Below are 22,384 nucleotides of genomic sequence, written 5' to 3'. Positions count from 1 at the left end.
TGTGGTCCATGAACACTCTGATTAGGCAGAGATTAGAGCCGGCAGGTAGTTAGCATTTTCCTGCCTGTAAGTTCTTAGCCCCATAAATAAAATAGTCCTGGATTACCCCTTTAATTTCACGGTGCTGTACATGTGAAATAGGTGTACGTACTGTACTTTATCCTCACAGGTTTACAATCTACAGGGTATAAGGGAAGTAGACAGTAGGTTGGGGGTATGTAAATGTGTAAATCATACATAGAATTCTAGAGATTGGTGGACAACTAGTCAGTGCACATCTGGCTAATTTGAATATAACGGCATGTTAGACTTATATCATCCGGTTTTCCGTTAGCGTAACAGACGTTATTACAGTTTCTGATTTAGGGGACGTACATAAAAACGGTCTAGGCAGTGAAATGTGTAAAAAAAGAAGTTTGGATTTTGCATTTTCTGTAGGTCAGCTTCACATCGAACCCACTGGCCGGTTACAAGTTTTCCCAAAGTCATCCACATCCATTAAACATATGTTTTAATGTCTAGAGGCAGGGCTGGGGCACACTTGAATGTCCACTTTTTGGGGGTAATTTATATGTCCACGTTGGAATTTCGAGATCTTTGTTCCGCAAATCCCTTTTGCAAGTATCTAGCGTTCGCTCAAAGTCTGTAGGAGTTAATATGGCTGTGCCAACAGGAGTGGCGGCTGCTGGCCAAAAGCCATATGACTGGCACCTAATGAACTGTTCTACCTTCTAAACTTTCTAGAATAGTTATTTTTAGTCATGGAAATGTATTAATTGAGCAAATTTGTCTAGACTGATGGATGTGGTCTGGTCACTGGTTGTCAAGGGAAAACTGATAAGTGAAGCGATTTTGAAGTGTCCATGGCCAGTCCGCCTAGGGGGCATAGATCTCAGCAGACGGCACGTAGAGCGCTGGTTCTTGCCATGATTTACTCATTGGTTAGGAAATTTACATGACATGACATCACTGTGTCGGCCACCCGTCGGATGGTGCAGGGATTATCCGTTTGTTTTAGTAAGTAGTGGTGGGTTCTTGGAAATAACAGGATAACAAAACATTCACTCCTCCTAGGTATAAAATATGTAGACGAAATATGTATTATTGATGCTTTGTGGTGCTATTTTCTTAGAGGCTCAGGTCAGTGACTTGCTATAGGGTTGTATTCTTGCATTCTCCCTCTTCTGTCGGAGTGCACGGTAACTAGGCAACCAGTAAACACAACTCAGCAGTCACTTCCTTTTTTGCTTCATGTAACAATGTATTCTTATTCATTGGACACGCTGGATACTATTTGTGGAGTATTGAGGAAAGTATCATGCACTTACCAACTTACAAGAAATATTTTTTGTATAAAATGGATTTTAAGAAAATGTAGATGATTAGGCAAGGTGATTGGTCATTTATGTGGTTGCTTCCAATTTGATGGAGATGGATAGAACAGAAGAAGGTTAATTTGGTGTGATCTTTAAACCCGGCTCCGGGCCATAAACGTAACATATCAAATCATATAAAAATGGGAGTATATAATTATTTCCCATGGTTTTCAAAAGTTTAAGTTTATTCTAACGTTGTCTCCATTTTGGATGCATTTGATGGGTTTGCTTTTTTACCATTTTTGGGGGGAAGGTACTAAGCGGATTACCGGAATGGAGAGAATCACGTTAGGTGGGCAGTGCTGTGGGAAATGAGAAGCCTTAGATACGCTTTTTATTAGTACCAATGCGTTTCAGCGCCAAAATGTGTTGGTTGATTTGTGGGTTTTTTTTCACCTTGAGAAAAAGCACCTTAATGGATTCAGTTTTTCAACCATGAGAAAAAGCACCTTAATGGATTCAGTTTTTCGACCTTGAGAAAGGCACTAGTTTGGCACCAGAACGCATTGGTACAGATTTGATTTATTGACCTTGAGAAAGGCATCATTCTGGCGCGAAATGCGATGGTAATGATTTGGTTTTTGACCTTGATAAAGGCACCATTCTGGCGAGAAATTCGTTGGTAGCGATTTGGTTTTTGACCTTGAGAAAGGCATCATTCCGGCGAGAAAATGCGTTGGTAATTATTTGGTTTTTGACCTTGAGAAAGGCATCATTCTGGCGCGAAATGTGTTGGTAATGATTTGGTTTTGACCTTGAGAAAGGCACCATTCCGGTGCAAAATGCGTTGATACTAATAAAAACCTTAACTGAAGCTCCTCGTTTCCCCTAGCACAGCCCATCTAACGTGATTCTCTCCATTTTGGTAAATATACATCTGGAAGATATCTCCTCCAGCCATGGGGCAGCAGTGGATATTCACAGGTGTTGAGCCTTCATACAACACCACCACTTGAACGCAACCATCCCCTCAGTGGTGTTCTTTTTAAATGCTAATGCCATATCGTGTGCTCTTTTGCCCCTCTCTAGATTTCTACAAGTTAGGGGATTAGGGATAGCAAAACTATTATAAAAGTGAAAAAAGTATGTGTTCCCTTCGGCATGTGTACCGAGATCACCATGGGCCAGTAGACCCTGCCCAGGTTTGCCCAATAGTGACTTTACCCCTGTTTAACTGTATGGCCCAAACTTTGTGATGAAACCCAAATTATAAGGCGCAGATGACGTGCAATGTGAGAAGGAATAAAGAGATCAGCAGGTATTCACAAACGGATTGTGGAAGAACAGAGTGTTTCAGAAAGTTGGTATAAGTATCTTGTGGGGTACGGTGGAAACTCCTAATATTCTGGACTACTTATCAGAACTTCTGGTTGCCACAGGCTCCAGGTTGGAAATGTGTGATAATTGTTACATGGCGCTTACTACTATGAGGGGCCCTCCGCAGATAATAAAGGAGGGATCCGAGCACCTTTGCAGTGGCTCTGTGAAGCGGCTCCTACAAAGTGATCCTGTGCCATGGACCCTCCTCTATAGGACACACAGCAGTAACAATAGGCTGTCCTTAAAAAAAATTATAATAGAGATAATTTAATGGCAGTCATTCAGTAATTAGCATTTAGTAAAACGAGTAAGCGGCTGGTTGCTATGGATACATGTAAATTCTTTTCTTTTTTTTTCACCAATTTACAATGTTAGATCATGGATCCCAGTGACTTTCTACAGTAGGTCGTAGGATGCCGGGTAATTGTATAAAGAAGATAAATATAGTGTTTGTGTTTTTCGAATTAGCAAACACTTTGGAGAGTGTAAAACACATGCAGGTTTTTCTTTTCTTTTCTCCCCCTTTATCCTGAGCAGTGTCTTATGGTAAAGAAATCATTACAACGGGGCTGCTGAATATTTATCAGTTTTCACCTTTGTTTAATCAAATAGAAGAAAGTGCCGTCGGGTTACATCGCATTTCGTTTCGCCCCGGCAGTTGTGAAAGTTGTTAAAAGTTTTGGAATTTTGTTAGTGTTGAACAATTTGAGATCCCTGTTAATTTCTGACGAGCTTCCACGGAGCCGCCATTGTGAAGGGGGAGGATGTCTGTAAGTCACGCGGTGCTTATAGAAGAGGTGTGACATTGTAGTGTATACGGGTAGTGGTGCACTTTGTACCTCTTGGCCTTAAAGAGACGGAAGCGCTACATGAATTTAAGATGCATTGTTTTCTTGTCTATGTTTGCAGATAGAAAAATAAATATATATTACTAGGTAGGTAGATATGAGATAGATAATAGAGATACATAGATGATAGATAAACTCAGTGTGAACCAAAACGTCGCCACGCCATGTGGGTCTGAATAAATTCACGTATTCACCTGAAGTAAATGGAGTGCTGCCTTCCTTTTTTTTGTTATGAAATTGGGTAAGTATTGGATGAACTACTGAGAGGGCCTGTGCACCCATAATTATAGTGTTTTTCCATTTCTGTTGATAGATATATAATAGATTAGATAGATAGATAATAGGTAGATAGATAATAGATAAATAGATTAATAGATAGATAATAGATAGATGATAGATAGATAGATAATAGATAAATAGATAGATAAATAAATAGATAGATGATAGATAGATAGATAATAGATAGATAGATAGATAGATAGATAGATAGATAGATAGATAGATAGATAGATAGAAGAATAAATTAAAGTACTCTATAAGCAAATAGGCTTGAAAAAGGTTCACTGCAACTGCAATGTGGCCACGCAACATGGGCTAAATAATATCCACTTTTATTTTAGTAAATATTGGAGTGCTCCCTGCTTTTTCTATTTTAGATAGATAGACACAAGGATACAAAAAGAAAACAAAAAGCAGCACCAAAAGAAAACAAAGGGTGCAAAAAAATCCTTCCAGGTATATACCAAACCTCATACTATAGTCCAAAAAATGAAGGCAGCACTCCAATAGGAAAAAAGAAAGTGATTTATTGGCCCATGTGCGACGTTTCAGTCCAGGAGGTGGACCTTGCTTGAGAAAGGTCCATATCCTGGACTGAAACGTCGCACATGGGCCAATAAATCACTTTCTTTTTTCCTATTGGAGTGCTGCCTTCATTTTTTGGACTATAGACACAAGGATAGATAGACGGAGGGAGAGAGGGATGGATAGATAGATACGGTAATAGATGGTATTGCCTTATAAAAAAGAATGATTCCTACTCCATAAGTAATTGCTTTTTAAAGAGAACCTATCAGCAGGATTGTGCTCAGTAACCCACACACAGTGTCAGGTCGGCGCCGTTATACTGATTACAGTGATACATTGGTTGATGAAATCCGTCTTGTGGTTGTTGTTTAATCTTTATTTGTAGTTCTCAGTTAATGAGACTCCCGTGCTTTGTGGCGGCCTGTGGGGCTTTATGTGGTGCTCTGCTTAGGTATTCATACTGATGGATTATGATAGGTCACCGATAGCTCACTCACCCGCCCCCTATTTTACATACTGCATATCTTATTGTTTGAAAAAAAATAAAATAAATGACATTCATCATGCAGGCGGCGGCACCTGCGCTGTAACATGATACGATCTATAATATATTTTCATTTGATTTTCTCATATAAATTTCTTAAGTAAAAAAAAAAATCTAATGAAAATGGCACCTTTGACCGCGCCTGCGCAGTAGAATTATTCGGAACGCGCTAGATGCTACTGCGCAGGCTCCGCCACAGGCGCCATTTTGCAATAGTAAAAAATATTTGGCTCCATCAAAATGGCAGTGGCGATTTGATAGATGCTACTGCACAGGTGCCGCCGGGACCATCTTGATGGTGCCCAAAAATATTTTTTCCTCTAGCATCTATCTTCATTTTGATTAAGAGATTTTTTTTTTTCTAAAAAAATTTATATGACAAAATCAAATGAAAGTATGGATGTTATATATCGTATCATGCTACAGCGTAGGTACCGCCGTCTGCATGATGAATGTCATTTTTTTCTCCAAACAATAAGATATTCAGTTGTAGTGCTAAGATGTTAATGGCCACCAGGAAATCATATTGGTAGCCTGTCTTTAAGGAACCTTTAAGATATTAGACAGTAAAAGTTCACCTTATATTAGCCTTGTATTTTCTGTAATTATCCCAACACCTGGACCGCATAGCTCCTTTATCAATCTTTAGTGGAAAGCGTATGTTTATAGTATCATCCAATTACTGCGTAGTTTCGCTATCCATGTTTAGTGAGAAATGTCGTATTTATAGTATGGTAAAACATTTGGTACCAGGAGAGCCTTTGGCATATTTTAGCCAGTGATATATTTGTCCGATGTTGATTGACGTCTGAAGAGTTGGCCACTCCACCAGAGGGATACTATATTGGACAACTAGAACTTGGTAGAGCTTGGTTACGCAAGCGTTTGTTTCTAAACAAGATATATGTTGGGGAAGACTTCAGCTAAGACAGAAGCCTGTTACCCTGTGGACTGAAAAGGGGACGCCCATGACGCCACAGTGTGGATCCCAGGAATTTCTCTGTCTTTGCTGTTCTGCTTCTCACAGCTGATGTTCCCAGACAGATGATGTGCTAGTCCTGGTGAAGATTTTCCTGTGTAGTGTGCAATTTAAGTACTTTACCTTTGTGATTTATATTATGCAAAAGTGTACGCAATATCACTATTTCCTATTTTCTGTAATCATTTTATCATTATAATAAAATGACCCCTTTGAATACTTGGCAAAACAGCAGTATGTAAACTAGGGGCAGTGTCAGTGAGGGATCAGTGACCTGTCATAAGCCATAAGGATGAATATGTAAGCAAAGCACCACATGAAGACCCCCCACATAGGCCGCCCCCCAGCACGAGCATATCATTAACTGAAAAACACAAATAAAGATTAAACAACAACCACAAGACGGATTTCATTAACCAAGGTACTATTTTATGCAGTATAACGGCACCGACCTGACACGGTCTGTGGGTTACTGAGCACAATCCTGCTGATAGGTTCCCATTAACTCCTTTCCTACATCGGGCGTAAATGTATGCCGATGTCAGACCCCCCCTGTTTGGTGCAAGCTCCGGCGCTGAGCCCACACCTTTTCAGGCACATGTCAGCTGATCCATAGAGCTGACATGTGCCAGTAACAGCAGCGAGTGGAATCGCGATCCACCCACAGCTGTTAACAAGCTAAATGTCATTGTCAATGTCTGACATTGTCATTTAACGCCAGCTTCCGGCAAGCGCGCCGGAAATCCTGCCCATCGGTGACTCTGTCACGTGATCGCGGGTCACTGATGGGTTGGTATGACAACCAGAGGTCTTCAGCAGACCTCTATGGTTGTCAGTGCCGGATTGCCGTAAGCACTGCCGGGTGGACGGTGCTCATAGCAAGTGAGCAATCCTGCAAGATACAGGTGATCTGATCATTGCCTGTATGTAGGTAGCTGAGCCGATTGAATTATGGCAGCTTCTAGTCTACCATGGAGACTATTGAAGCATGCCAAAAATAAAAGTTTTTAAAACTATTACAAAAATAGAAAAAGTTCAAATCACCCCCCCTTCACCACATTCAAAATAAAACAATAAAAACAAAAAATCAAACATGCACATATTTGGTATCGCCGCTTTCAGAATTGCCCGATCTATATCAGTATAATAAAATAATTAACCCTATCGCTAAATGGCGTAATGAGAAAAAAAGTCAAAATGCCAGAATTATGGTTTTTGGTTCTCTTCAACATTGCATTAAAATGCAATAACGGACGACCAAATGATCCTTTCTGCACCAAAATGGTATCATTAAAAACGTCAGCTAGGCACGCAAAAAAATCAGCCCTCACCCAACTCAATATCATGAAAAATAAAGACGCTACGGGTCTCAGAAAATGACGCAAATTTTTTTTGGGGGGGTGGACTTTTTTCACCACTTAAATAAAAAAATAACCTAGACATGTTTGGTGTCTCTGAACTCGTAATGACCTGGAGAGTAATAATGGCAGGTTAATTTTAGCATTTAGTTAACACGGTAAAAAGAAAACAAAAAAACAACTGTGGAATTTCGCTTTTTTTGCAATTTCACGGCACTTGGAAATTGTTTCCCGTTTTCCAGTACACAATATGTTAAAACCAATACGGTCATTCAAAAATACAACTTGTCACGCAAAAAACAAGCCCTCATATTGACGGAAAAATAAAAAAAAAGTTATTTCTCTGGGAAGAAAGGGAGCAAAAAACTTAAACGCAAAATGAAAATACCTCCGGGGGTTAAGCATGTCTTTTGGTAATATCATGTTTGCCAGATTTTCCAGTCCATGTAATACAGAGTGAGAATTGATTATAATGATCAGTGAATCTGTAGAATGTGATGTAACATGCTCATCTGTAGAGATAGTTTAGGGCCCACACACGTCTGTATCATTATTGTGTGCCATGGACCATTATATTGTACCACACCGAGATCATTCTCTATGACAGGTTCCTCCAGCTGTCATATTACAGGGGTGAAGCGTGGACACGGTGTCACAATCTTACCCATGTGCCTAGACTTTGAGGCTGAGCATTTTTGGGAGCTGTGACTTCGGTATCGTTAAGACTGAATAACATAGCTTTCATCATTACACTGGTTGTTGTTAAACATTCGTATGAGAAATCACAACGATACCATTAAGTGCAGTCATTCAGAAGGCGGCCGATCCTCAGCCATTGCACAACTTCTACATCTGGCTGTGTTAGTTGGTAATACCCCTTAATGCTGCAGACAGCTCTGGCTTTCACGCCCAAAAGTCAGCATTACGACAGGGTTTTTACTATGATCTCTGAAAATTACCTAGGGCTTCTCTCAACCTTTGATGTGTTACTTGTCGTAAGGCTGGCAAAAATGCGGCCTGGAATAGGTTGTTTTCAAGATGGCACTTATAGCATCTTAAGGGTTGGTACCTTGCCATACTTAGAAAGGGGAAATTTTTTCTATGTATATAAAAAAAGCAAATACATGTGGGTCAGTGTTTCGAAAAACGACAATACCCAAGTTTATTTTAGAAAGTGCTTAGGTAATAATACAATTTGTATTGTTTATGGTTTTAAACTATGACGATCAATCACAGAATAGATCTAATCAATAGGTTAAAAGATTAATAAAGATTTCTGATTATTTAAAGAGAACCTGTCAGAACGATTTTGTAATGTAAAGACATGACTGTAATGTTGCTGTATACAGATTACATTGATACTTTTAGTGAAGACATTCTCTTGTTTGTTCTTTTATCAGCATTTCTAGTTTTTTGCTAATAAGATTTAGGTCCACAGGGTCTGGACTAAGCAGGGGGTCTTCTCCTCCTGTCCAGGTCCACCACCTGCCTCTGGTGTTTGAATGACAAGTTACTGAGTTTTCAGTGACATGCCCCCTGCTTGGGGCTGTCACCGTCAATGCTGTGGGCAGCATATGCATAAATTTATTTTGCTGCTGGTCTACAATAAAATGACACCTTGGGCATGCGCAGTCATCTCTAAAATGTCACTGAGCCGAGATATCAATCTGTGCATGTTCCACCGTTTTATTGTATACCAGCCGGGGTATCAATCTGGGCATGTTAAGCCAGTTTATTGTAGACCAGCAGGGGAATCAGTCTGTGCATGCGCCGTGCCCACAGCATTGATGGCACCAGATTTAAATCAGTAACTGGTCATTCAAATACTGGAGAAAAGCGGATGTCAGGGCAGGAGCACAGCACCTAAATCTCATTAGAAGAGAACTTCAAATGCTAATTAAAGAAGAATGTCTCCACCAAAGCTATCAAATTAATCTGTATAACAGCTCCATTACAGCCATGTCTTTACATTGCAAAATCGTGCAGACAGGTTCACTTTAAAGGGGCTGTCCTGATATCATCTGTCCACAGGAGAGATTATAAATGCTTTATCACTGGGGGTCCAGCTGATGAGACTTCCACTAAAGGCTTGTGCAGATGAATATAATTTTGGTTCTAGTACGATCTGTCAAAACATCAGATTGCACTCAGACCAATGTTATTTAATGAGGCAGTGCATATGCCTGTTTTTTTTCTTCAAATCGAGTGGTCCGAGTAAAAAAAATAAAAATTGCAACATGCACTAATTGCCTCCAATAATCGAATGGCACTTGCCCATTCATGTCCATGGAAAACATCAGCCTGCACTTGAATGATAGAGTTGAACTTTCTATTAATATGCTTGGATACAGCACTTTGTGAATAGCCAGCTTCTTTAGCAATGACCTTTTGTGACTTACCCTCCTTGCGGAGTGTGTCAATGACTGGACATCTGTCAAGTCAGCAATCTTCCCCATGATTGTGGACCCTAAGAAATACCCTTTTAAATGCTTAGGAAGCCTTTGCATGTGTTTTTTTTTGTTAATTATTCTAATTTACTGAGATAATGACTTTTGGGTTTTCATTGGCTGTAAGCCATAATCATCAACATTAACAGAAATAAACACTTGAAGTAGATCACTCTGTTTGTAATGACTCTATATAAGAGTTTCACTTTGTGTATTAAAGAACTGAAATAAACTTGTTGATGATATTCTAATTTTGTGAGAAGCACTTGTATATTTGTTGGTTTAGAACAACAACTTTAATTGAAGAAGTTTTTGAAATTGTAAAAGAATAAGTTCTGTTTATTCTGCACCACTATGGCCCTTGGACAATCTCTAGTATTGCCGCTCTGCCCCATTAGTGGCTATGGCCATAATACAGCGAGGTGGTGTACTGTAGGGATATATAGGATTAAAGTTTTTGTAAAACTTGAGTATGGTTGTAGAATAGTGACATAATCCATAATATTATGTAATACAAGGAGTCATAATGTTTCCGATCCAGTAATTCACATTTATTTGGGGTATGGAAAAAAGGCTTAACATGTTCTATTTCTTGGGAGAATGTAATTAATGCTCTATTCACATAAGAGTCATGGCTTCCAAATCCACGATAGTTGTGATAAAATGGCCATGTAAAAAAACCTGATGGATCCCATTAACTTACTATGGTCGAGGTCTAATTTCTTATTATCTGTCAGCAAAGACGGAGAAGTCAGCGGGAGACTTATATCAATAAAAGTCTTATATTTGCAATCTCTGATGTCAATCACAGCAAAACAAGAATATGCTTAAAGTTGCAATTTCTTTAAGAGGGTTAAAGGGGTTGTCGACTACTTACCCCCATGGATCAGCAGTATCCAGAATCGGATAGATACACTGCGTAGTGCCTGTTTTCGGGTACTGCACATACTGCATAGTGGTGTCAGGTGCTGGCTCCCCAACGTTCTGATCGATTATTAATGTATCAGCAGAGAACCTGCCATTATGACCGATCACGACTAAACCTCAACTTTCAACACTTTCGGTAAAAATGCAAAAAACAAAAATCCCAAGATATGATGCGATTAATACTTGTTTTTGGACTCTACGTATTGATACCGAAGGTCTAAACTTTTAACGCAGAGATGATGCATGTGAAATGAGTGTTAACAGCTTCTACCCCAGCATGAGAGCCTAGTGATCCGGGTGCCGGTTAATATCAAACCTGTGTTTTAGCATTTTGCATAAGAGGAGCGAGAAGTCATAAGGGCTCTCGGCCATCTGTAATTACGTTTGCTAGGGGCAGCGATGTGTATGTAGTTAATTAGCTCGCGGTAACTTTGTAAATGGAAATTCACTATTAAAAGTTCAATCCCGTCTTCTAGCATGACTAATTTTGTCAAAATTATATTTTTTTGTGTAAGTTCATTTGGTTTCCAGGTGCAGAGGACTTTAATGTATGTTGAATTCAGAGAATTTTTATTTTTTTTTAAGAGGGAGAATAGGGCTAGAGAAATCAGCCGCTTGTAGCTAAACCCATGTGCTTTCATAGTGGGAGATATTCTCTCTCTTTCTTTCTTTTTAGGCAGTTGGTTATAGGATACAAGAAATAAAGATAAAAAATGCTTTTATAATATCAGTAAGACTGTAGTGATATTTTTCCATCCTTCCGGAGATGGACGGCAGTGGCTTTTGTTTATTTATTTGCAGGAATTGGATGCTGCAGCTCAGTGTTCAGTGTTCCTTTCACAAATCCATAGATGTATGTGGGAGCATTGTGATGTGCTGACATGTCAGGCCAGTAGGAAGACGTAAAAACACTTTCAAGAAGTTTTGAAAAAGAACGTAAAAAAATATCTGCACCTACTAGGATGCAAAAATTCGGGTTTGTCTCAGAAAAAAATACAAATGGGGCGGCAGGATAGTGCTTCTCTGCAGTATTCAGGGGCAATGACCCCAAAAATAGAAAACACTGAGTTTCAAGTAAACTCGATGTCAGAATACAATTGGTTGAGTTAGAGGTTATCTTTTGCAATACATCCACTTTAAAACACATGAACTGTTAGACTGACAGCCATTCCTTCTGTACCTACAGTGCCTTGTGAAAGTATTTGGCCCCCTGGAACTTTTCAACCTTCTTCCACATATCATGCTTCAAAAATAAAGATACCAAATGAAAATTGTTGGTGAAGAATCAACAACAAGTGGAACACAATTGTGAAGTTGAACGAAATTTATTGGTTATTTTAAATTTTTGTGGAAATTCAAAAACTGAAAAGTGGGGCGTGCAATATTATTCGGCCCCTTTAACTTAATACTTTGTTGCGCCACCTTTTGCTGCGATTACAGCTGCAAGTCGCTTGGGGTATGTCTCTATCAGTTTTGTACATCGAGAGACTGAAATTCTTGCCCAATCTTCCTTGGCAAACAGCGCGAGCTCAGTGAGGTTTGATGGAGATCGTTTGTGAACAGCAGTTTTCAGCTCTTTCCACAGATTCTCGATTGGATTGAGGTCTGGACTGTGACTTGGCCATTCTAACACCTGGATACGTTTATTTGGGAACCATTCCATTGTAGATTTTGCTTTATGTTTGGGATCATTGTCTTGTTGGAAGACAAATCTCCGTCCCAGTCTCAGGTCTTTTGCAGACTCCAATAGGTTTTCTTTAAGAATGGTCCTGTATGTGGTTCCATCCATCTTCCCATAAATTTTAACTATCTTCCCTGTCCCTGCTGAAGAAAAGCAGGCCCAAACCATGATGCTGCCACCACCATGTTTGACAGTGGGGATGGTGTGTTCAGGGTGATGAGCTGTGTTGCCTTTACGCCAAACATATCGTTTGGCATTGTTGCCAAAAAGTTTGATTTTGGTGTCATCTGACCAGAGCACCTTCTTCCACATGTTTGGTGTCTCCCAGGTGGCTTGTTGCAAACTATAAACAACGCTTTTTATGGATATCTTTGAGAAATGGCTTTCTTCTTGCCACTCTTCCATAAAGGCCAGATTTGTGCAGTGTACAACTGATTGTTGTCCTATGGACAGACAGTCCCACCTCAGCTGTAGATCTCTGCAGTTCATCCAGAGTGATCATGGGCCTCTCGGCTGCATCTCTGATCAGTCTTCTCCTTGTTTGAGATGAAAGTTTAGAGGGACGGCCGGGTCTTGGTAGATTTACAGTGGTATGATGCTCCTTCCATTTCAGTATTATCGCTTGCACAGTGCTCCTTGGGATACTTAAAGTTTTGGAAATCATTTTGTATCCAAATCTGGCTTTAAACTTCTCCACAACAGTATCACGGACCTGCCTGTTGTGTTCCTTGGTCTTCATGATGCTCTCTGTGCTTCAGACAGAACCCTGATACTATCACAGAGCAGGTGCATTTATACGGAGACTTGATTACGCACAGGTGGATTATATTTATCATCATTAGGCATTTAGGACAACATTGGATCATTCAGAGATCCACAATGAACTTCTGGAGTGAGTTTGCTGCACTGAAAGTAAAGGGGCCGAATAATATTGCACGCCCCACTTCTCAGTTTTTGAATTTCTACAAAAATGTAAAATAACCAATACATTTTGTTCAACTTCACAATTGTGTTCCACTTGTTGTTCATTCTTCACCAAAAACTTACATTTGGTATCTTTATGTTTGAAGCTTGATATGTGGGAAATGGATGAAAAGTTCCAGGGGGCTGAATACTTTTCCAAGGCACTGTATTACACATGCATGCTCAGTTAGACTGACGGCCATTCCTTCTGTACCTATACACATGCATCCTCAGTTAGACTGATGGCTATTCCTTCTGTGCCTATACACATGCATGCTCAGTTAGACTGATGGCCATTCCTTCTGTACCTATATACAGGAACTGTTAGATTGACAGCCATTCCTTCTGTACCTATACACATGCATCCTCAGTTAGACTGACGGCTATTCTTTCTGTGCCTATACACATGCATGCTCAGTTAGACTGATGGCCATTCCTTCTGTACCTATACACATGCATGCTCAGTTAGACTGACGGCTATTCCTTCTGTGCCTATACACATGCATGCTCAGTTTGACCGACGGCCATTCCTACTATGCCTATACACATGCATCCTCAGTTAGACTGACGGCCATTCCTTCTTTACCTATACACATGCATGCTCAGTTAGACTGATGACCATTCCTTCTGTGCCTATACACATGCATGCTCTGATCCAACAAACGTCCATGTTTTTCATATGGAGATGGGAGTAACGTACTGCCACAAACCTCCAGCAGTGGCTTATCTTCCCTGAGAAGCATCTTTGAAACTATATAGTCTTTTTTGGAGAAATTCCGGATGCCACCATACACATAGAATAGTGCTAGGGCGGACATATCGTTGGCGAAACCAGGACCCAGGAGGTAAAGGGGCCAATTTACACCTCTAAAACAGGTAAAATTGTGCATTATGATGGACTGCAAAGGGCCCATTTATTGTTCTTGCATAGGGACCTCTTCTGTCTTTTTCCACCACTGGAATAGTGGTTGGATGTTTTAGGAAACTTTCCTCTTATGTGGATGGGGGTCTGTAGAAATAAGTCTTTAATGGTTGAACAATTGCTCAGCCGATGTTGCCATACACATTAATAAAATGCAGCGGCTGAGTAATGGCAATATAGGCAAGTTAGTTGGTAAAATAACACCAAGGCTCTGATAGATATAGACTTAATTTTCCTTTTATTCTGTCCTAGGAATTTAATCTATTATATGAAGAAGCAAAATACTATCAGCTCCATCCTATGGTGAAGGAACTGGAGAGGTGGAAACAGGATAAGGAGCATCGGAAGCATTTCCAGCCATGTGACTGTCTAGTGGTGCGGGTGACTCCCGATCTTGGAGAGAGAATTGCACTGAGTGGGGAAAAAGCATTAATAGAGGAGATCTTTCCTGAGACTGGAGATGTCATGTGCAACTCTGTAAATGCCGGATGGAACCAAGACCCAACTCACGTCATCAGGTTTCCACTCAATGGCTACTGCAGATTAAACTCGGTGCAGGTAAGTTATAGCTTCAGAAACCATTTACATGTTTAAAAGTCATTACATGTTGGAACCTCCACTAAATTATATGTGTATGTGTCATAAAATAGGACCCAATGCGTATTTCAGGAACCTTTTTAAAGGGACTTGCCAATTGAGCAAATTTATAGCATAATACCCCGTACCCAAAGCCCCTCTCCTAATTGCTGTGGACAGGAGTACACAGCTCATCATGCAGTTACTTTATCAGGAGGGTAGTTTGAACAGGCAATCCTTGAAGGGTTATTCCCAAAATAAAAAAGGTATACTCTATTCATGGGATAAAGGATAACTTGCGGGGACCTGGGACCACCAGCGATCCTGCGAACGGGGCCCTTGAATAGAGTGAAGGTGCACATGCTCAACCATCAATCCATTTATTGTCTATGGGAATGGAGCAGAAAGCCAAGTACCGTTCTTGACCATTTCTGGCAGTCCTATACACAATAAATGGACCGGAGGACGAGCATTAGTGATGAGCGAACGTGTTCGGATATAGTGTTGTCCACATGCTCATGTGCTAACAGAGTGTTTTCGGCGGGTTCGAAAAATATGTCCCCAAGGCTTTATGTCTTGCAGCCTGTTTGTTAGGCAATCCCTGCATGCGTTGCGGCCACAGGGACTCAAAACATATTATTCCACCACGCTGAATTCACTCCGTTAGCACCCGGAAAACACCTTATCCGAGCACATTCGCTCATCACTATTGAGCACAGGGCTGCATAGCGCCCGGCTCTCTGGGTTCCATAGCACCCACAAGTCAAGCATATAGATATTATCAATAGAGAGAAGGTGGTAAGCTGCTTCAGGCAAGAGGATTGAGCACGTTGAAATCAAACATGTCCACTCCTTCTGTCTTCCATCATCTGTTAAAAAGGGAAGATAAAAACGAACAGGAATAATAGGGTTAATTCTGCGTTGCCAGTATGAATGGATGTTTACCCCTCCTCATATGTAAAGCACCATGGAATAAATGGCGCTATAATAATAAATAATAATGAGGAGAAAAATATCCAGGAATATGGTTTTAATAGTCAACGCGTTTCGCAGTTTCAAACGTCTTCATCAAGACGAAATCTCATAAGGCAAAGTCGGGACACAACCATACACATTAGATGGTCAGTCGGTCCCACAAAAGGTTAATCTGAGATTCCTCTAATGTGTATTACCAGTTTAATCAGCCCTAAACTCTATTCTGCATTGTTTCATCAAAGATATATTTTACATTTCCACGTCTCACATTTGCTATAGATTTACTCTTGTTATAGATTATCTCAAAGTCTTAGATTGGAAACATAAAAATCCCCTGAATGACAAAAGTTGATTTATATGGGCTTTTTTCCCCACTTCAACTATCACGCAAGCCCTCCTTTCTGAGGTCACGTCAGCGCCATAACAATAGTCTTTAGGCTGGAAACACACATGCAGTTTAGGTGCAGGGTTTTTTTTTTCAGCTAAAGTAAGGATTGGAAGAGTAGTAGAAGTCCTTCCATAAGGGTATGTGCACATGTTAAGTATTTGCAGTAGATATTTCTATGACAAAAAAACCATAGGAAAAAAGCTGTATAAAATAAGCGTTTGACGCCATTTACTTGCATTTCTTCCCCATTCATTTGAATGGATGAAAAGTGCAGCAAAACCGTGAAAGAATTTTCATTCTGCAGACTTGAAAAAAAACATTTTGATGATGAAATAAGCAGCATGTACACGAGGTTTCAGAAATCTCATTCCTTTTTGCTGGTATCTTTACAGTGCAACATTTTTTACCCTTGAAAAGAAAAAGTGACAAAAACATAACATGTAAACAAGCCTTTGTACGTGGCTTTACTTTTGTATAGGCTACTGGCTTTAGCTCAAGAAATGCCAACACAATCAGCATGTGCAATTCCAGACTATCTAACATGCAGAACTGGGCAAAAGTTGTAGGCAGGTGTGGAAAAAATGCTGCAATGTAAGAAGCTTTCTACAATAGAAGTCTTTATTTGTATCAATTAACAAAATGTAAAGTGAATGGACAAGAGAGATTGAAATCCCATCAATATTTGGTGACCGCTCGTTGCCTTCATCACTTCTTCTCGGTACTTGTCACTTGCACAGTTTTTGTTGATATCAGCAGGAGGTTGTTCCAAACATCTTGGAGACCTGACCCCAGATCTTCTCTGTATGAGGCTTGTGCAGATCCTACTGTCTCTTCATGTGACCCCCAGACAGACGGGATGATGTGAGATCAGGGCTCTGTGGGGGCCGGATCATCACTTCCAGGACTCCTCATTCTTAAGGACATTGCCTGGATGTTTAGTCTCTTTCTTCTGCTGCAGAATAAATTTGGAGCCAATCAGACGCCTCCCTGATGGTACCACATGATGGTTATATGTATCTGCCTGTATTTCTCAGCATTGAGGACACCATTAATCCTGATCAAATTCCCAGTTTAATTTGCTGAAATGCAGCCACAAACTTGCAGGACCCTCCGCCTTGCTTTACCTGTAGACCCTCACTATTGTTCTACTCGCCAGCCCTTCCGAGAACAAGCTACCAAATATTTCACATCATGACCCCTCAGTCCTGATCACCTGCTGTCATTCTTCTGCACCCCAGTTCCTGTATTTTTGTGCAAAGTTGAGTCGCTTGGCCTTGTTTTTTTTTTTGCTTCAATTACTTATTGAAGTCCACTTTTGGCCAGACTTTTCCCAACAGTAGATATGTGTGGCGGGGTCCCACTGGTTGCTACCAGTTCTGAGCTGATGGCACTGCTGGATATCTAACTCTTTTGATGGGAAGTTCCTTCAAGAACGGTGAGCAAATGACAAGTACCTAGAAAAACTAAGGAAGGCAAGGGGACAAAGGGCGGTCAGCAAATATTGATCTGATTTAGATTTCTTCTTGGTTCATTCACTTTCCATTTTGTTAATTGAAAAAAGTAAACTATTAAAACTTCTAATTTTGTCTTAAAATTTTGCTTACTAATGTATATCTACACACAGAAAACATGTGCGAGTAAATGCATAGCTTGTGCATCCTTACATTAGGACCATCATCCCATATGCTCAATTACTCCCCCCTCACCCCCCAACAAAGACAAAAAGATATAAAAAAAAATGTTCTCCATTTCAGATAATGCAACAATGTATTAATGCATAATTTATGTCTTGCTCATAATTAAATGATGGTGCCTGCGGTATGGACTGAAAAATAAAATGATACTTTTTTTTTTTTTTCCAAAAGGAAAGTTCCTCTAAAAATTGCCCGTGGACTGATAACAAGTGTAACTACTAACTAGGATTCAGGCTTCAATAGGAATTCACTTGAAAAATAGGTATCACATTTTGAAGCTGCCAGTCAGGAGTATGTATCATAAGGACGTATTAAGATGTTGCTCCGAGATCAGACATCTCAGCCGCTGCGGTATTCACGCGAAGTAGTAGAATCCAGTAATACATGTTTTGGTTATATCTTAGGGCAACCAAAATACAGACAATCAACACTTGTTAAAAAAATGTTTCATCCATTGCAAGCAAAACCTACATTTTATATGCATTTTTTTGTACTGGCTTTGTGCTGCACTATTCCCATCATGTGCAAATAAGGTCTTATGGTTCTGACTGTGGTTGCCATTTTCAAGCTCACAGGTTCAGTTAATTGTCACAGGTCCAACTACTGAAGAAATAGTCACATATTACAGGCAGGTAACAAAAGTGGAATCCTCAGTTTGCACAAAGCAAACACTCAATTCAGTAATAATACAAATTCCAACTTTGAAACTTTTTTTTCTTATCGCGTTTCGAAGTTAAACTAATTTCTTCATCAGGACAACCACAGTAAATGGCGGTGATGAAGAAGTTAGTCCAACTTCAAAACGCGTTGAGAATATATCGCATTGTCCTTTGGATTTTCATTGGGAATACCTCATGTGCTGCGGAGATCACCACTTCTATCCTCCAAACTATGCCGCTTTTGGATAAGCCGAAAAGGTTACTTATTCCTTCACCTTTTTTACCGGATAAGACCTTATTACCCTCCCCCCCATTTATCTAGAATACAGTAATATGCAGTCAGATATAGTGACTGTATCTGACACCCTGAAGACATCTTTGAAAGAGTTGTCCATATGCAAGTGCTTTTCACAAAATTAGAATATCATCAAAAAAGTTATTTTATTTCAATTCTTCAATACAAGAAGTAAAACTCATATTATATAGAGTCATTACAGAGTGATCTATTTCAAGTGTTTCAATGCAGATGAGCTGAAGGCTGCTATCAAAGCAACCTGGGCTTCCATAACCCCTCAGCAGTGCCTCAGGCTGATCCCCTCCATGCCACGCCACATTGATTCAGTAATTGATGCAAAAGGAGTCCCGACAGTATTGAGTGCATTTACTGATCATACATTTCAGTAGACCAACAATTCAGAATTTAAAATCATTTTTCAAGCCGGTCTTGTAAAGTATTCTAATTTATCGAGATAATGACTTTTGGGTTTTCATTGGCTGTAAGCCATAATCATTGACATTAACAGAAATAAACACTTGAAAGACATCACTGCTTGTAATGAGTCTATATAATATATGAGTTTCAGTTTTTGCATTGAAGAACTGAAATAAATGAACTTTTTGATAATATCCTAATATTGTGAGAAGCCCGTGTGTGTGTGTATATATATCTATTCACCTTTGGCAAAAATTAAGAGCCACCACATCAAAACCCTGTCATGGACAGCCAAATCTCCAGACCTGAACCCCATTGAAAACCTCTGGAATGTAATAAAGAGGATGATGGATAGTCACAAACCATCAAACAAAGAAGAACTGCTTACATTTTTGTGCCAGGAGAAGTGTGAAAGACTGGTGGAAAGCTGCCAAGATGCATGAAAGCTGTGATTAAAAATCATGGATATTCCACAAAATATGAATTTCTGAACACTTCCTGAGATAAAACATTAGTATTGTTGTTTCTAAATGATTATGAACTTGTTTTTTTTTTTTTGCACTATTTGAGGTCTGAAAGCACTGGGGGGTTTTTTGATTGTGACCACTTCTTTTTGAGAAAAAAAGTACAAAATGTATTGCTGGGAAGTTCGGAGACATGTTGTCAGTAGTTTATAGAATAAATGAAAAATTTGCAGTTTACTCAAAAACATACCTATAAAGAGAAAAACCAGACTAAATGAAAATTTTGCAGTAGTCTCTCAATTTTTGCCAGAGCTGTATATGTATAGCTGCATCCTTTTTCTTCCTAAAACGCCATGTATTGCCGTGCTTTCCAGGCTCCCCCACTGACTGGATTGATTTAGGAAAGGGTGAGCTGCCATCATTTTGTTTATTTGAAGTCCTGAATAATCCCTCAATCTTGAAGCTCTTGAACCCCCTGCAAAATCTATAACAGGCCTGAGAATTATAACACATCCTTTACGGCACTGGCTTCCTCCTGTGATGCAGAGGTGCCTTTGGGGTCCTTCAGGCTGCGGAGTTTGTGTGCAATCATGTATTTACTAAAGTTACCATAAGTAATGCATGCTAACACCAAGTCATTTTCTTGGAGGGCAGTCCAAACTGGACATCTGGACTATGGAACTCTCTGCCGTATGATGTTGTAATGAGTGATTCATTACTAAAATTTAAGAGGGGGCTGGATGCCTTTCTTGAAAAGTATAATTTTATAGGTTATATACACTAGATTCCTTGATAGGGCGTTGATCCAGGGAACTAGTCTGATTGCCGTATGTGGAGTCGGGAAGGAATAATTTTTTTCCCCAAAGTGGAGCTTACTATTTGCCACATGGGTTTTTTTTGCCTTCCTCTGGATCAACATGTTAGGGCATGTTAGGTTAGGCTATGGGTTGAACTAGATGGACTTATAGTCTTCCTTCAACCTTAATGACTATGTTACAATCTCACCTCTTGGGTAATCCCAATAGGCCATATTACACCCTGATAACACAACTGCTTAATTATGACTTGTGCTTCTTTTATGCTATGCGATATTATCAATCTTATGCCGCATTTTGTTCCCAGGTGATTTTGTAGGCATGAGTCATATATGCTCCAAAATAACCTCATTCCCAAGTAACGTTCTGTAACACCTCCTGGCCTTAGGGACATCCTGCCGTGATGCCGCCTCCAGCACCTAAACTGTTAACAATGCCATTATCACATAGGCTTCTAGCTGATAACATCTCTTTTTTTAATTCCAGATTGACAACTTTCTTGCAAAAAAAAACAAAAAAAACAACATAAATTTAGAAATATTGGCTTTAGTAAGAGAAATCTTCCGCCAGATGCAGTTACAGGGTTTTCCAGTTTGTCGATTACTAGATTTACATTATTGTGTAGTTTTGCAATAGTCGTTTATCAGGACCTTAAAGAAAGAAATCAAACATTTTTGACAGATGTGGAAATGGCCCCCGGGGGATGAATCTGTACTTGTAAAAAGTAATAGAATTTAGTATAGAAATGCCAGGCTTTTTCTGCGAAGTGCACTTATGGCGCTAGACTGTGCTAGTGACACCTCTAGGATTTTCTCCAGAACTTTGGCTTAGGGATTTCGGTTTTTCGCATTGTTTTATTTTATTTCTTTCCTCTCCTGATGAACAACATACGTGCAGACGTAGTGAGAAAGGAACTGCTCCCACATTTCTCTCCCTCGGGTAACAATCCCCTGCCATTGGCAATTGTGAAAATCCAAATTTTAGCTTCATTGAGCGCCAATTTGGCCCCTATTGCAGTCTTCCCTCTATGGTTGCTCTTGGTCGTGATGGTTGAGGCCATTGTTTAGCCTAGTGTAGACCTTGTGCATGTAACATGGGTCATGATAGTTATCTGTAGGCCATGGATACTTATGCAGGACTGGCTACATCTGTATCGTGTTAATTTTCTTCCATCGACAGTTTCAACCCCAGGGAAACAATTAACTGGAATTTTTTTGGGGGGATGGAAAAATGGAACTTTTCCAAGAAATAGGATACTTGAGATTCCTAAACTTCCATTGTACATTTCACTCACTGACTTTTCTTCGGTCCTGCTTCCATCCTAGAATATTTCCTTAAGCTTTAATGTTATGGTCCCTTAAAGGGAATCTGTCAGTAGGATCAGCCCTCCTAAGTATTCTATATGGGCCTGCAGGTCATAGGCAGCTGAGTAAAATGTAACCTTGATCTCTGCAATCCGATCAGAGAAACCCACATTTTTCTTCAAATGTAAATGAACTGTTAAGGAACTGTTAAGATCTATGGGCCGGACATAGATCTTCCTGAGAATCTGCCTCCAGAGATTATTACCAGTGTGAGTCGTGTAATGACTGGCAGTCTGATCTGATGATCTACATGTCTCACACTGGTAACTCACCCTTTCATTTACAATAAGCTTTGGTGTCAGGCTTTCAGGGAGATCTATGTCCAACCCATAGATCTTAAGAGCTCATTTACATATGAAGAAAAAAAAAAGATTTCTCTGGAATAAGACATCACATCGCAAATATCAAGGCATAATATTATTCAGCTTTCTATGACCTGGGTGCCCATATGGATAACTTAGGAGGGTTGATCCTACTGACAGATTCCCTTTAAGGAACCATAACATTAAAGCTTTCCTTACCTTTCAACATCTTGAGGATTGGTAAGGTCCGGATACTGCCACCT

General features: G+C 39.8%; 1 protein-coding gene across 2 annotated transcripts in view; it reads left to right on the top strand.

The window, feature by feature from the left end:
• KCTD15 (potassium channel tetramerization domain containing 15) overlaps window positions 1-22,384 on the top strand; it is a 40,757-nt gene that overhangs the window by 15,925 nt on the left and 2,448 nt on the right. For both annotated transcript variants that reach the window (XM_069739208.1, XM_069739207.1), the window contains exon 4: window positions 14,425-14,730. In XM_069739208.1, the coding sequence (XP_069595309.1) occupies window positions 14,425-14,730 (306 nt within the window). The remainder of the gene's footprint in view (window positions 1-14,424; window positions 14,731-22,384) is intronic.

Source organism: Ranitomeya imitator, chromosome 9 (assembly GCF_032444005.1).
Source record: "Ranitomeya imitator isolate aRanImi1 chromosome 9, aRanImi1.pri, whole genome shotgun sequence".
NCBI lineage: Eukaryota > Metazoa > Chordata > Amphibia > Anura > Dendrobatidae > Ranitomeya > Ranitomeya imitator.
Note: the sequence above shows the minus strand (reverse complement) of the source record. Positions and strands in the feature narration are given on the sequence as shown.